The following is a 12,187-nucleotide window of genomic DNA, read 5'->3' on the forward strand; positions in this document are numbered from 1 at the left end:
CACTTGTCTCCTATAGGAAGTCACCTGTAGGAAGCGAGAGAAGGCAAGGAGACAAGAAGACAGGTGCCGATAGAATAGGGACAGGTGTCAACTGATTGCTCAAATATCTATATATCTATAGATATAAATCTATAGATATATATACTCTTTGAAAAAGTTTATTATTATGCACTGTCAAACTTTATGACTCCATAAACTGTCTTACACTACATTTAACCGTTAAAATTAAATGTTCAAAATTAAAGATAAATCAAGAATGCAGGAAGCACATTTGCAGCATCACAACTTTTATTATATTTTGAATGTATCTAGCAGGAGGACCTTAAAGGGAAAAAACCCATCAGGACTGGTTTGCATAGCCAGCAGGCCCCATGAAAATGCCTTCAAAACAAAAGGTTTTGATTTTATTTATTTAAAAATGTATTTGTTTGTCCTTATTAGTTAACACAGAGAATAACAAAACAGCGTTGTTCTGTCAGAAACATCTGCATCTGTGATACCTTCATCCATCCATCCATTCTCTTCCGTTTATCCAGTTCAGGGTCACAGGGCTGCTGGAGCCTATTCCAGCTGTCATAGGGTGAGAGGCAATGTACGTCCTGGCAGTCTATTGCAGGGCTAACACAGAGAGACAGAGAACTGTTCACACTCATGGGGGAAAATGCCATACAAAACCATGTACAAAACAATACATTTACACAATAAAATACAGTGGACACTTTACTAATGATTATTACAAAAACATGCAAAGACACGATTCAATCTTTTGTAGGCTTGGTTTGTTTTAAGTAGTACTATGATCATACTAAAGTTTCTTTCCAAAAAAGTTGGGATGCTGTGTAAAATGTAAAAACAGCGAAGCATTTGTGTTTAAGACCCACTGATAATGCAGCAGGATAGTGCATTTTGCCCAGATTTTCACTGCAGAAACTCAGAATGGTACTCAGTAGGTTGTATAACCCTCACGTCTTTGTATGCATGCCTGACAAATCCCATGTTTTTAGAGAGAGGATCTCCTTCCAGATCTGAACCAGGGCATCACTGCATTCTGGTAGCGTTGGATGAACTGAAACATAATGTCCCAGAGATGTTCTATTGTATTTATGTCAGATCAGTCAGTGGTATCAATTCCTTTATCTTCCAGGAACTGCCTGCATACTCTCACTACATGAGGCGGGGTTATTGTTGAGCACCCAGGACCCACCACTAAACTGGTTGTACTGAACGATGATACGGGCAGCAAAATGTTCTCCACAGCTTCTCCATACTTTTCCACGTCTGTCACATGTGCTCAAGGTGAGCCTACTCTCAAATGCTTTAATATCTAAAAAACAAATCACACTTGTTGATAGGGAACAAGTGTGATATGGAAGACGAGCAAGTGGTGGCTGCAGAGAGGGGCCGACAGCTGTCAGAACAGCTGGGTAAGTCATTTGGTCAGAATGAAAACTGGACACTGTGTGTGGTATTGTATCACTCTGGGTGTGCATCTCCCATTTCCAGGAATATTTAAGTTTATTCCGATGGCCAAGTTTTGATTAGACTGTTTGTTTGTGAGGCTGTCGTTATGGGAGCAAACATAATGCTTAATATCTGTTTAATGTCCTCTTCAGCTTTGCTGCACTGCATCGTTTCATTTGTGTGTGAAACTGATGTTTGCAAGAGGTTAAAGCTGCAGCAGCTCTTACAGAGAAATGTTATCGTTTTAATGTGTGTTTGGGCTTGTGGCCTTCATCACGGCCATCATAAAATATTGCATTGTTTTAAACAGGATGAGAGGTTGTAACAGTACTGGTGTAGTACAGTGCTGTGCAAAAGTCTTGAGCCATTCCTCATTGCTTTATGTTCTGCTTTGAATGAACCAGAGTTTCTTGTAATGTTTAAAGTGCTCTAGGGTAACGGTTCTCCAGTTTTTTGAAGGTCTTTGAAAGTTTCCTTTGGACATTGGCTGCTTTTTCACTCATTTTCAGTTGCATCTTTGTACCTGACCATTTTCACAGGACGTTTTTTTCTATTTTAAGCTACACTAATCTATTAACCATTCAAACAAAAGAATGATTCTAATCTAAGGATGGACCAGTGTTATGTCTGTACATAACAGGCAACTTGGTAAAGAACCAGTTTTAAATTGTGTCTTTAGACTTTGTCAATAGCAGCCTGTTGCAAAAACACATAATTTGTTCCCATTCCTGTAGTTTAATCTATAAAAATGTCAACAGCATAGTTTGACGGGCATAACATCCTCTTGCATCAAGGAGATTCCCAGAGAGCCATAAGCTAAAAACTTGGCACAGTTTCTGCCTGGGGTGCAGTGTTTCCTTAAAAAAAAAAAACTGGGAAAACTGAGCTTGTGGAGTAAAACGAAGAGGTGGCCTAAAACAGTAGCTACAGCAAATAAACATTATCTGAAAGTCACGTCCTTAAGAAACAGGAAGAAACAGGAAGAAACAGGATTTTTTTTTATTTCGTTGTACCTGTGACAGTTCTGAAGTGATTCAGTGAGGAACTTACACAGGATCTGGGAGGTGTATCTGACCTTTTAGTTGATCCATCTGCTGTTCACTGAAGCCTCATCAGAAATGGTCTCAGTTGTCAAACGGCCATTCTTTAAAAAAAAAAAAAAAGGAAGCAGGCAAAATAGGTATAATGTTTGCCGTTTTACATCAGGAAGAATGATTCTTGAATAGTTTGAACCATTTCATTTAACCAAATAACAGTTTGTAGTTCCTCCACCAGGTGGGCATTTTTCAAGCAACAATAAAAACTTGTCATTTGCAACATCAGATCTATTTTTTTTACTACATTAAGTTAACCTCCTAAGACCCGAACTCTTCCACGGCATGCATTTTTAATTTCTCTTTGATATTTGGGCATATTGGGGCCCAATGAATGTAAAAACAAAGAATTACCAGATTTTTTTTTTACCTTATTTTTGTTTTTATGAAAAATAAGAGCCACATATGAGGATATTTGTTTAAAAGTTTGATAGAACAGTAGCAGTATAATGTCCTCGTAAGTGGATATCAGGCCCTTGTAGAGCAAAATTGAGTATTTTGGTCTAAATAACCCAAAATGTGATGTCCACATATGTGGACGCCAGGTCCTTGGAGGTTAAAATATAGGGTTTTAATACACACTGTTGTACTTTATCAGTTACTAATTGCTATGAGGTCCAACCAGATTATAGCATTTATGAGGTTCACATAAATCCTTGCACTTTCTTCTGCTATGGTATTTTAACGATTTTCCATCAGGGAAGTCAAACTCATTTTACATTGGGGCCCACATGCAGCCCACTTTGGTCCTAATAGTGCCAACTGTGAAAACTGTAAATAAGTTTAACCATACATTTAATCCCAGTGTTATCTCAATATAAGGAAAAGGAGTGCAATTTTAACAGTGCCTCAGTTTTACAACATGATAAAGAAATGCAGCTCTGTTTAACAAAATAAATTAGTCAGCATGACTCTTTGGGCTTTAATTGTAAGAAATGTGTGAAATTACAAAAATTATGGTTGCTTATTGCCCACACTGTCCTGTAAATATAAAGCAGAAAAGTTTTAATCAAAAAAAAAAAGTCCCATTTATTGATTTTTTTATTATGGACACATTGTAAAAGAACTTTCTGCTGTAGATGGTGAGGGGGAAAGAAAAAGGAAATCCTGTCATTTAATTATTACTTTTGTGTGACATGAACAGTTGTAAGGGATGTCTTCTTCAGTAGGACAAGCTGCAAAATGCCCAGCAGACTGTATTGGAGCCTTCTGCCAGGCTGATTCTGGCCCTCGCGCCTCATGTTTGACACCGATTTTACATCAGTAACAAGTGTTGGGGGGGGGGGGGGGGGGGAGGAGTGCATTAGAACTATAGGAGCAGGTTGTTTGTAATCATGAGCTTTCTCCACCTTCCCCCAATCCATCAGGTCAGAACAGGTTCAGCAGGTCTGTTTAATCACGCCCAGCATTACCGTAACTCAGCTGAGCATCACAGGAATCCGAGAGTACGTCAGTTATGAAAGAATTCAGTGTGACAGGACGTGTGACAAAGTAGTTAATTGTTTCACCGAGTACACTTCACTGTCTCGAGATAAACTGCAGGCCTAAAACTTTTTGCATTTTCAAGAGGCTGTACAGAGACTGATGAACAGCTGCTCAGGAACGGCCTAAAGGGAAATGGTGAATTTAATGACTGACATCAAGATCTGTCTAAAAGTTTGCAAGTGAGAAGTTCATAAATAATCTGACCAAAGATTTCAGATCAACAAGGACAAGACCAAGTCTGTATGAAGCTTTTTTTAATTATACACAGTGTTCCATTCGTTTTCCTTTGCAATCCTACCATACACACACACAGGACAGACAAATTAAGTTAATCACATTACTGATTGCATTTGCAATATATTCCCTGAGATGAACACATTTTTCCAGGTTCACATTTTGAAAGTCATCACATTTCTGTGGGTGAAGTGCAAAGCGACACGGGGGAATGACAATTTCCAGACACCAACCTAATTGGGAGTGTTAGAGGCATAATATTTCTAAGACACCACACCCAGGTGAGGCACAGATGTGACAAACAAATGTGAATATCAAGCCCTCATTTTCTGCAGCTCCAGGTCGACAGTTGGCCCTGGATGTCACAGGTTTGGGAGCCGCACAGCTTCCCTCAGATGAAAACATTACACCTGGCCAGTTGTGCGTACCCTCATATTGTAAGTCAGTCAAAAGTGGTCAAGTTTTGTTAAGGATTATCACTGTTGTGCTTAGTGCCTTTTTGCGCCTCCTCACTGTGACTCCCCTCCAGCAGTTTCAGCATTTCCTGTATGACAGCCTGGAGGGCCCTACCCAGATCCTTGCCGCTGTAGGGTTTTGCTAGAGGAGGCACATGGACAAAAGCAGCACGGCCCTTTCCCAGGTGCAGAGATGTGTAGTAAGTGTAGTCACACAGGTACCTGCAAGGGGCCAAAGTAGGTGGATGTTAGAAAAACTTGCACTCTGTAGCAAAAGTCAGGAGGAGGAACTGATGGGAGATGCACTCAAAGTCTGTGTGCCAACTCTGCAGTAATGGATGTATCCCCGACTGCAGTTTGTAGCACCAGCTTTAAGCATTTAAATAGAATAATGTGCACATATGCCTTCATTTTGTGATGAGATAAAACACACACTTATCGGCCCTTGTTATCAGCTATGGATTCTGTCTGTTGGGCCCGACTGCAGCATTCAGAACAGACGTGTAAACAAAAGCTGTGCAAACACACCGTATGTTTGCTGACTGTATGGTACCGTTTACTTTGAAAGATATCTTATTGTGTTCCTTTGCTACAAAAGGCAGCCACCCATATATGGTGGCTGAACACACCCCGAGTGTGCAGGTGAGTTATTTATGAAACATTTTCAAAAACATCACTAACCTTCCGGCATCCTCAGAAGTGGACACAGTGATGCCAATGCCAGCGTCATTGACCCTTTTACAGATTGTATCCATGTCTAGGATTGATTTTATGCAATCCGGGCCGTTCTCCACGCAGCACTGGGAGGCCGGGCAGAAGCTGCAGTTGTCTGGACGCGTGTAGCCCTTATTATGACCGCACCGTTCAAGAGTGACTGTGGTGGCTAATCCAGAAACACCGACATGCACCACCAGCTGTTCACAGGAAATCAAACAGGAGACACTGGTTCATTTGGGCATTTACTGTATACTGTGCAAAAGTCTTTTGCTTCCAGCAAGCAAACTTCTCATATTTTAAAGTGCTCTGGAGAACTATTACTCAAGACTTTCTTTGAATATTGACTGCTTTTTCACTTATGAGTCCAACCCTGACCATTTCCTGATTAACTAACTCAGACAACTTGACAAAGCACCACATTTTAAATTTTAACTTTTGGCACTTTGTTTACTAGAGGCCTGTCACAAGAACAATTATTTTGATTTCTGTATATGCGCTAATGATGACAGCTGACAGGCGTAAAAAGCACTGTTGCACCAACAAGGCGATTCCCACTAGTTCTCCAAATGGTGTGCAAATTTTGAGGACAGTGGAGATGAAAGGGTCAAAGTGGCAGAGCCAAAAACAAGGACCGAAATGATTCGTATACTGTTACTGAAGCCACATCAGAAATAGTTGTCAAGTAACCAGTCTTTGAAATGTTTGGTTCAAATCATTGTCAGGGTGGAGAAGGCCAGGAGAGAGGTTCAACAGTGAGAGTCAACAGCCTGTAAAACAGTAGACACTCTGCTATGATTCGAGTCTAATTAAAATTTCAATACCACCTGGAAAGTGTATGGCCACAGTCATGGACTGGCCTCCGCAGAGCAAGGACCGCAACATTTTTGAAACTGTGTGCAATCATCTTGATAAAGACTGGAACAAAAGGCAGCCAACATTCAAAGAAGGAAAATGCTTTGAATGTCCTTCAAGAAACCTGGAGAACTACTCCTGAAGAAATAACAAGAACACTTGCCTAGAAGAGTTCAGGCTGTGTTGAAGAATAAAGGTTGTCACGTTAAAACTTTACACTGTTTTTGCCTTACATACTGTGCTTCCACATGTTTCTGTTAAATCACTACACTCATTTCCAGTTTTCCTAACAAAATGTAAAGAAATGAGTGGCTCAAGACTTTTGCATAGCACTACATGCATACAAAACTCCATCTGTAAAATAGTGTGCATTTCTTTGAATACCTGTGGCTGATTCTCTTTCCACAGAGACGGCAGTAGGCGCTTAACAGCCTGGTATTCAACGGGCATCTCACACACATACAGATCTACTGCCTCGCCCAGTCCTAACTGCTCCAGCTCCTGTGAACACACCCAGTGCTTATGTACAAGATAATTGCAATTAGCTTTCCAGGCAATAAACAAACATGAGCACAAAGTGACAGACCCTTTAATCCACAGCTTTGTGCAATATGTATAACAAGCCCTTTGTGAATTTACTAAAGCATTTTTCCATATATGTTCATTACAAATTCACTTAATTTCTTACACTTATTCAATTCAGGGTCATGGTCAAGCTGGAGTATAGCAATTATAACCCCTGATCTGGCCTGTTAAGTGTAATTGGCCAGTGTATATGGTGTTCTTTTGTATTCATTTGTTGCATTTTATTGAGGCATCCCTTGCTTCAAAGCAGGACTTTCCCAACTTTGGAGATAAATTAAACCGTTTTCTTAATCATTAATCTCTGATTACCTGTACAGCAACCCAGCTGGAGTTCACGGTATGCTCAGCAAATGGCTCAAACCCTGCAGAAAAAAAAAATTTAAAAAAGAAAAAAGAATCAACTAATTAACCACATCTGTGGCGAGGCAAGCAACAGAGACAGAGTGCTTATCTTTAATGGAGAGCAGGTACAGGACTGATGTTAAAAAAAGGGACCCTTCATTTAAAGTGTAAAGGTTACTTCAAGTTAAAAATTAATTGCAGTAAAAGCACGTGACACAGTGAAGAGAAACGGGGTGATTTCTTTGCCATTATCAAAGCCAGGAGACAAAAATCCTTTATCCCCGACAGCGACATTACTCTCTGCAGCGCGTTAACTTTGAAAGCAGAGCCATCATCCATTCATGATGTATTCACGACAGCTCAAGTGCAATAGTAACTGTGCAGCTCAGACATAAAGAACTCTGAGATATAACAGCTCTGCAAAAAAACAAAAAAAAAAAAGACTTGCAGACACACTGTGCCTATCTCCAGTCCTCTGACCAATCAAGAGCTCTCACCTGTGACAACTATTTTCTTCTTACTGGCCATTGTCCTCGGTTAATGTGACTGGAGCTGTGTTAAATGAGCACTAACAAGGATCCCAGGATTGTCTGCGCTTTGTGCTGTCTTCTTCTTATTCACAGCTGAAAGGAAACGGCACACAAGACGTGGATGGATAATACTGCCATCTATTGTTTGGGCATGCATCTCTCGCTCTCCGCAGCAGCTCATACTACACATAAACGGGGGGGGGGGGGGGGGGGGGGGGGATTTGTGGATTATTTTTTTCTCCCTTTAATCGGGAAATAAATCAGAGACAGGAGGAAGCTGACAACAGTCATTTTTAATGCGTTTTAATGAAAGACAGTGCAATTCGAGCCACGGGAATACTGAAAATGAAAGCCAAGCATCTGTTTTGTATTTATAGATTTAAAGTTAGAGAAGTTTCAGTTGAAAGGAATAACAAACATGAACACCCTCTCTATTTTTTTTTTTTTTTTTTTGGGGGGGGGGGGGGGGGGGGTCTTGCCAGCCCCCAAGTCCTCAGGTGAACATTTAACCCCCAACCAGCTGCTCCGGTGGAGCTGCTCAGACGCACGGTGAGTGGAACAGGGTTTTGCAGAGCCTTTCTCCCCAGAGAGTCAAAGTCAAAGGACACTTCTCCGTGACTTACACAACCTCTGACACGGCCTGTTTACCTGAGTGTAGAGGACAAGCTTTCTTCTCGGTTTGCTGTTAGAAAGTCACGGCTAATCTAATTTTGCCTTGCAGGAACAGCCCTTCTTTTTTCATTCTCGGTACACTGTGCGGTCCACACCCCTGGGTTGCGAAATGACTCACACATTCTGGACACTGCATCCTGTGTGGCTGGCACAATGAAGAAAATGCGCTCTCCATCGGTGTTGGAAACATTATAAAGTGAATGCTTCACAAGATGTATCTCATTCATGTTACTGGCGCTGTGGCTACAGTCTCCATATCAAACACCCACACGCACAGGACACCTCCACAGACCTCCTACACAACCTGCACTGCAGTCGCTACCCCGCCCCTCCCTCTCCCCTTCTCCCGCCTCAACTCATTCACCTTTCTCTCAGTCTTGCCTGCGTCACTCACCGTGTCTCTGTTGCCACGGAAACTAACGATGCCCTCTCTGCTCTGGTGCTGATGCAGGCGGGCTGTTGACGTCACCGCTGAGCGGTGGGCGGAATAACAATGTTTTGCTCGACCGCAGGGTCTCAACTCGCTGATATACTGTACTGCAAGGATGCTGTATTTGTCTCTCGTACATCTCTCTGTTTATCCCACTCTGCTCTGTGAGGCTGTGAGGGTCTAAAGTACATTCGCCAGCCATATGAGTCATTTCATGCGGGTAAAAAAAAAGAAAAAATAATATTATAATTGCAAAGTAGCTGCACGCATTTTTGTTGAACAAATACATTCGGCTTTGGAGACCTCAGAAAAATACCCTACATAGAGTTTGTTTTCCAGCAGCCACTGATGGACATGTAAGGGCATTAACATTTCCACAAGTTACTTTCAATCACAGTGCACACTGGTTTCCTCCATTTACTTTCAACGTTTCCTTCCCTTTTCTCGTTTATGCTCAGTTTAACCAGGAACACCATGAGACATAATGCCTCATCTTAAGTCTGGTTTATATGAAAGTTAACCGTGATCTCTGAGCCTTTAATCAGGTCTAATCAGAGTGTGATGAATAAATAACGCTGTAATCTGAATTTGAACTTTAACCAACACAACGAGATAGCAAGCCTGCTCTGCTTCCACTTTTCTATTCATTTTCATCTATTAAAAACCTTCTTTTGACTGAGTTGGAGGAACATTTTCAGCAGAGCCTGCTGCGCTCTTCTCCCTTTCCTTGGCCTTCGCCTCTCACACCTTCCCCGCCCAGTCTCTGCTCACTTCTGGCGACCCTGAGCTTTTTTATGCTATGACATCAAACCACAATGCATTGCACTGTTTGGAGTTTACCTAATGTCTCCATGGCGATAAAGGCCGGCTCTGCCCCTTATTCAAATTGAACCGGAAACCAACGTCATTTTGGGCCAATCTCCGCGCTCTGGAGTGACATAATGGAATTTTTAGGGCTAGAAAGCGAGCAAGGTCTGGCGCTGCGCATAGCAGTCGTGCCATCGGGAAAAGACCATATCATATAGAGGCACATCAGAGCCCCAACAGGCACAACAGCTTAGTTGAAGTGGTCGACCGAGTGATAAGACGAGAAAGGAGATAAGGAGACCGGAATACACCAAGTAAGAGTCAGCTGATTTCCTCATGTTTGGATGTGACTGTTGAACAAACGTTAATGCCTAACGCTCAACACTCCCTCTCATGAGGGTGTAGAATGGAAACAAGCCTCTACACAGGCACCGTGGTGAATACTTCGAGGGTCTCCGGTATCTATTCCCAGAACACGATGATGAAGAAGGACATTAATCTGAACCTAGACAATCAGAACTCCGAACTCAAATCTAACCCGCTCCGGGACGCAGACGGACTTCTCAACTCCTCAGACTTAGGACTCCTGAAACTAACCTCTCCGGACCTAGAGCGACTTATTATCCAGTCCAACGGTCTAGTCACCACCACCAACCCGACCTCCCAGTTCCTTTACCCAAAGTCAGCCAGTGACGAGCAGGAATTCGCGGAAGGTTTCGTAAAGGCACTGGAGGATCTTCACAAGCAGAACCAGCTGAGCGAGACGGGGTGCGTCTCTGTGGACAGGCTGGAGCTCCTCGGATCATCCAGCGCAGCAGGCTCTGTCAGCCTTCAGGCATCAGACCTCCCTGTGTACACTACGCTGAACGGCTACGCGGCCAGTCCGCTCGGAGCCACCACCATTAACTATTCCACGGACACCATTCCCTTCCCGCCGCCGCCGTCTCATTTGGCTACCGCGCAGCAACAGGCGGCCGCTGCGGCCGCTCTGTCACGACTCCAGTCTGTCGGCGCTTTTAAGGACGAACCTCAGACCGTGCCGGACATGCAGAGCTTCGGGGAGAGTCCTCCTCTGTCCCCCATCGACATGGACAACCAAGAGCGCATCAAGGCGGAGAGAAAGAAGCTGCGCAACAGGATAGCCGCCTCCAAATGTCGCAAGAGAAAGCTGGAGAGGATCTCTCGGCTGGAGGACAAGGTCAAGACCCTGAAAACGCAGAACACCGAGCTGGCATCCACAGCCAGCGTGCTCAGGGAGCAAGTGGCCCAGCTGAAGCAGAAGGTGATGAACCATGTTAGCAGCGGGTGCCAGCTTTTACCAAACCAGGTCCAGGCTTATTAATTCCAATAATGGTGCTCTTTAGTTGATGTTTATTACTGCTACAAATGTGGCCCGAGGATACAGGCCTGCATTATAAAGAACATTTGTGCCCCGTGTAACAGAAAATCCCTTTCACGAGACGCTTAACGCGAAGCCAGTGTGGATGCATCCTCACGGCTATGGTTGGGAAGCATAAACAGAGACGTTTACACGGAAGTGAACAGGCCTCGATAAGAGCTGCAGGTCAACTGGAAAACGAAAGCTGGTGGGGACTACAGCTTGCAGTGTTTTGCAGCAAACAGACTCACTTTGATGTCCTTATTCTGGGAAAGCCATGTAGCAAAGTGCAATTCACTGAACTGGTGTGGCACTTATTTGTGTGTAAGCTGGACAATCTCAACGTGGGCGCAACCAAAACACCGGGGTGTCACCAAGTGCTGTCATCCACTGTGTAATATAATGCCTTACTTGTTTACAAGCACTTAAAAATGACAAATATCTATATTTTATTTACTGAAACATTTCTTATTTTACATATGGTCTTATTTCATTGTTTTGGTTTTTTTTGGAAAAATGAACACTGCATGTCTTGTCGCTTCTGTGTACAGTAACCTTTGTACTTTCCTTTATGATGGCTACTCTTGTACTTCTACTTGCCAAACTTCCATGAATGTATGTGTATGTGCTGAGAAACTCCATGTATCATGTGTAATGAACGAGTCTACAAGACATTATTAAATTCACTACATTACTACAGCTCAAACGTTTTGTTTCTTAATAAGAAGACAGCCTGCTGATAACAGTTTAAAGGACTTACACGACATCTTTTCTACATATCTCTTTTTGCACAGTTGACACTGTGGGTGTTGTATTAAGTGCTGTAGAGAAGCTGAATCAAACCATAGATGGTCAAACAACTCAAAGGGCAGAAATGAACACATCATTGTAGTATTGTGCCCTCTGCTGGGCACAGTACAACTTACTCTAAACCATTTCTGAGCCATCACATGTGCACTTCTTGTAAATCACCCACACTTTGGGAGAGGTTGTTGAATCCACACAGAACTCCAGCTTTGAGAAGTTGTTTATTGATTCCTTATTTTTAGTAAACCTGGCATTACACAGTTACAGCACAATTCACATTCCTAATGCCTGACGGGCAGAAAGTTCCTATTTACACAGGTTATATGTAACAGGGTGAG

At 42.7% G+C, this 12,187-nt stretch overlaps 2 protein-coding genes and 1 long non-coding RNA gene across 4 annotated transcripts; 2 read left to right on the plus strand and 1 right to left on the minus strand.

Annotated features, from left to right (window-relative positions):
- The first annotated feature begins 1 nt into the window (after position 1).
- LOC146687938 (uncharacterized) lies at positions 2-6,753 on the plus strand. The gene is made up of 3 exons (XR_014916318.1): positions 2-63; positions 1,145-1,296; positions 6,707-6,753. It is a non-coding gene; the product is annotated as an uncharacterized LOC146687938 (long non-coding RNA).
- LOC146687939 (pyroglutamyl-peptidase 1-like) lies at positions 4,278-7,838 on the minus strand. Of its 2 annotated transcripts, none has more exons than XM_085438428.1 (5): positions 7,723-7,838; positions 7,193-7,245; positions 6,683-6,799; positions 5,411-5,643; positions 4,278-4,951 (listed from the first exon to the last, which is right to left on the minus strand). In XM_085438428.1, exons 1-5 carry the CDS (start codon positions 7,751-7,753, stop codon positions 4,741-4,743), a joined length of 645 nt encoding a protein of 214 aa, XP_085294554.1. In that variant the 5' UTR covers positions 7,754-7,838; the 3' UTR covers positions 4,278-4,740. The 2 variants fall into 2 exon arrangements, with proteins under 2 accessions (XP_085294554.1, XP_085294553.1); XM_085438427.1 differs by having other exon boundaries at positions 6,683-6,817.
- Positions 7,839-9,784: 1,946 nt separating this feature from the next.
- On the plus strand, positions 9,785-11,741 carry LOC146687940 (transcription factor JunD-like). The gene has a single exon (XM_085440337.1). The coding sequence runs from the start codon at positions 10,071-10,073 to the stop codon at positions 11,004-11,006; it is 936 nt and encodes a 311-aa protein (XP_085296463.1). The 5' UTR covers positions 9,785-10,070; the 3' UTR covers positions 11,007-11,741.
- The last annotated feature ends 446 nt before the right edge of the window (positions 11,742-12,187 follow it).

The sequence above is a fragment of the Copadichromis virginalis genome, linkage group LG18 (genome assembly GCF_057382275.1).
Source record: "Copadichromis virginalis isolate Kocher_CV1m ecotype Utaka linkage group LG18, C_Virginalis_male_GT1.1, whole genome shotgun sequence".
Classification (NCBI taxonomy): Eukaryota; Metazoa; Chordata; class Actinopteri; order Cichliformes; family Cichlidae; genus Copadichromis; species Copadichromis virginalis.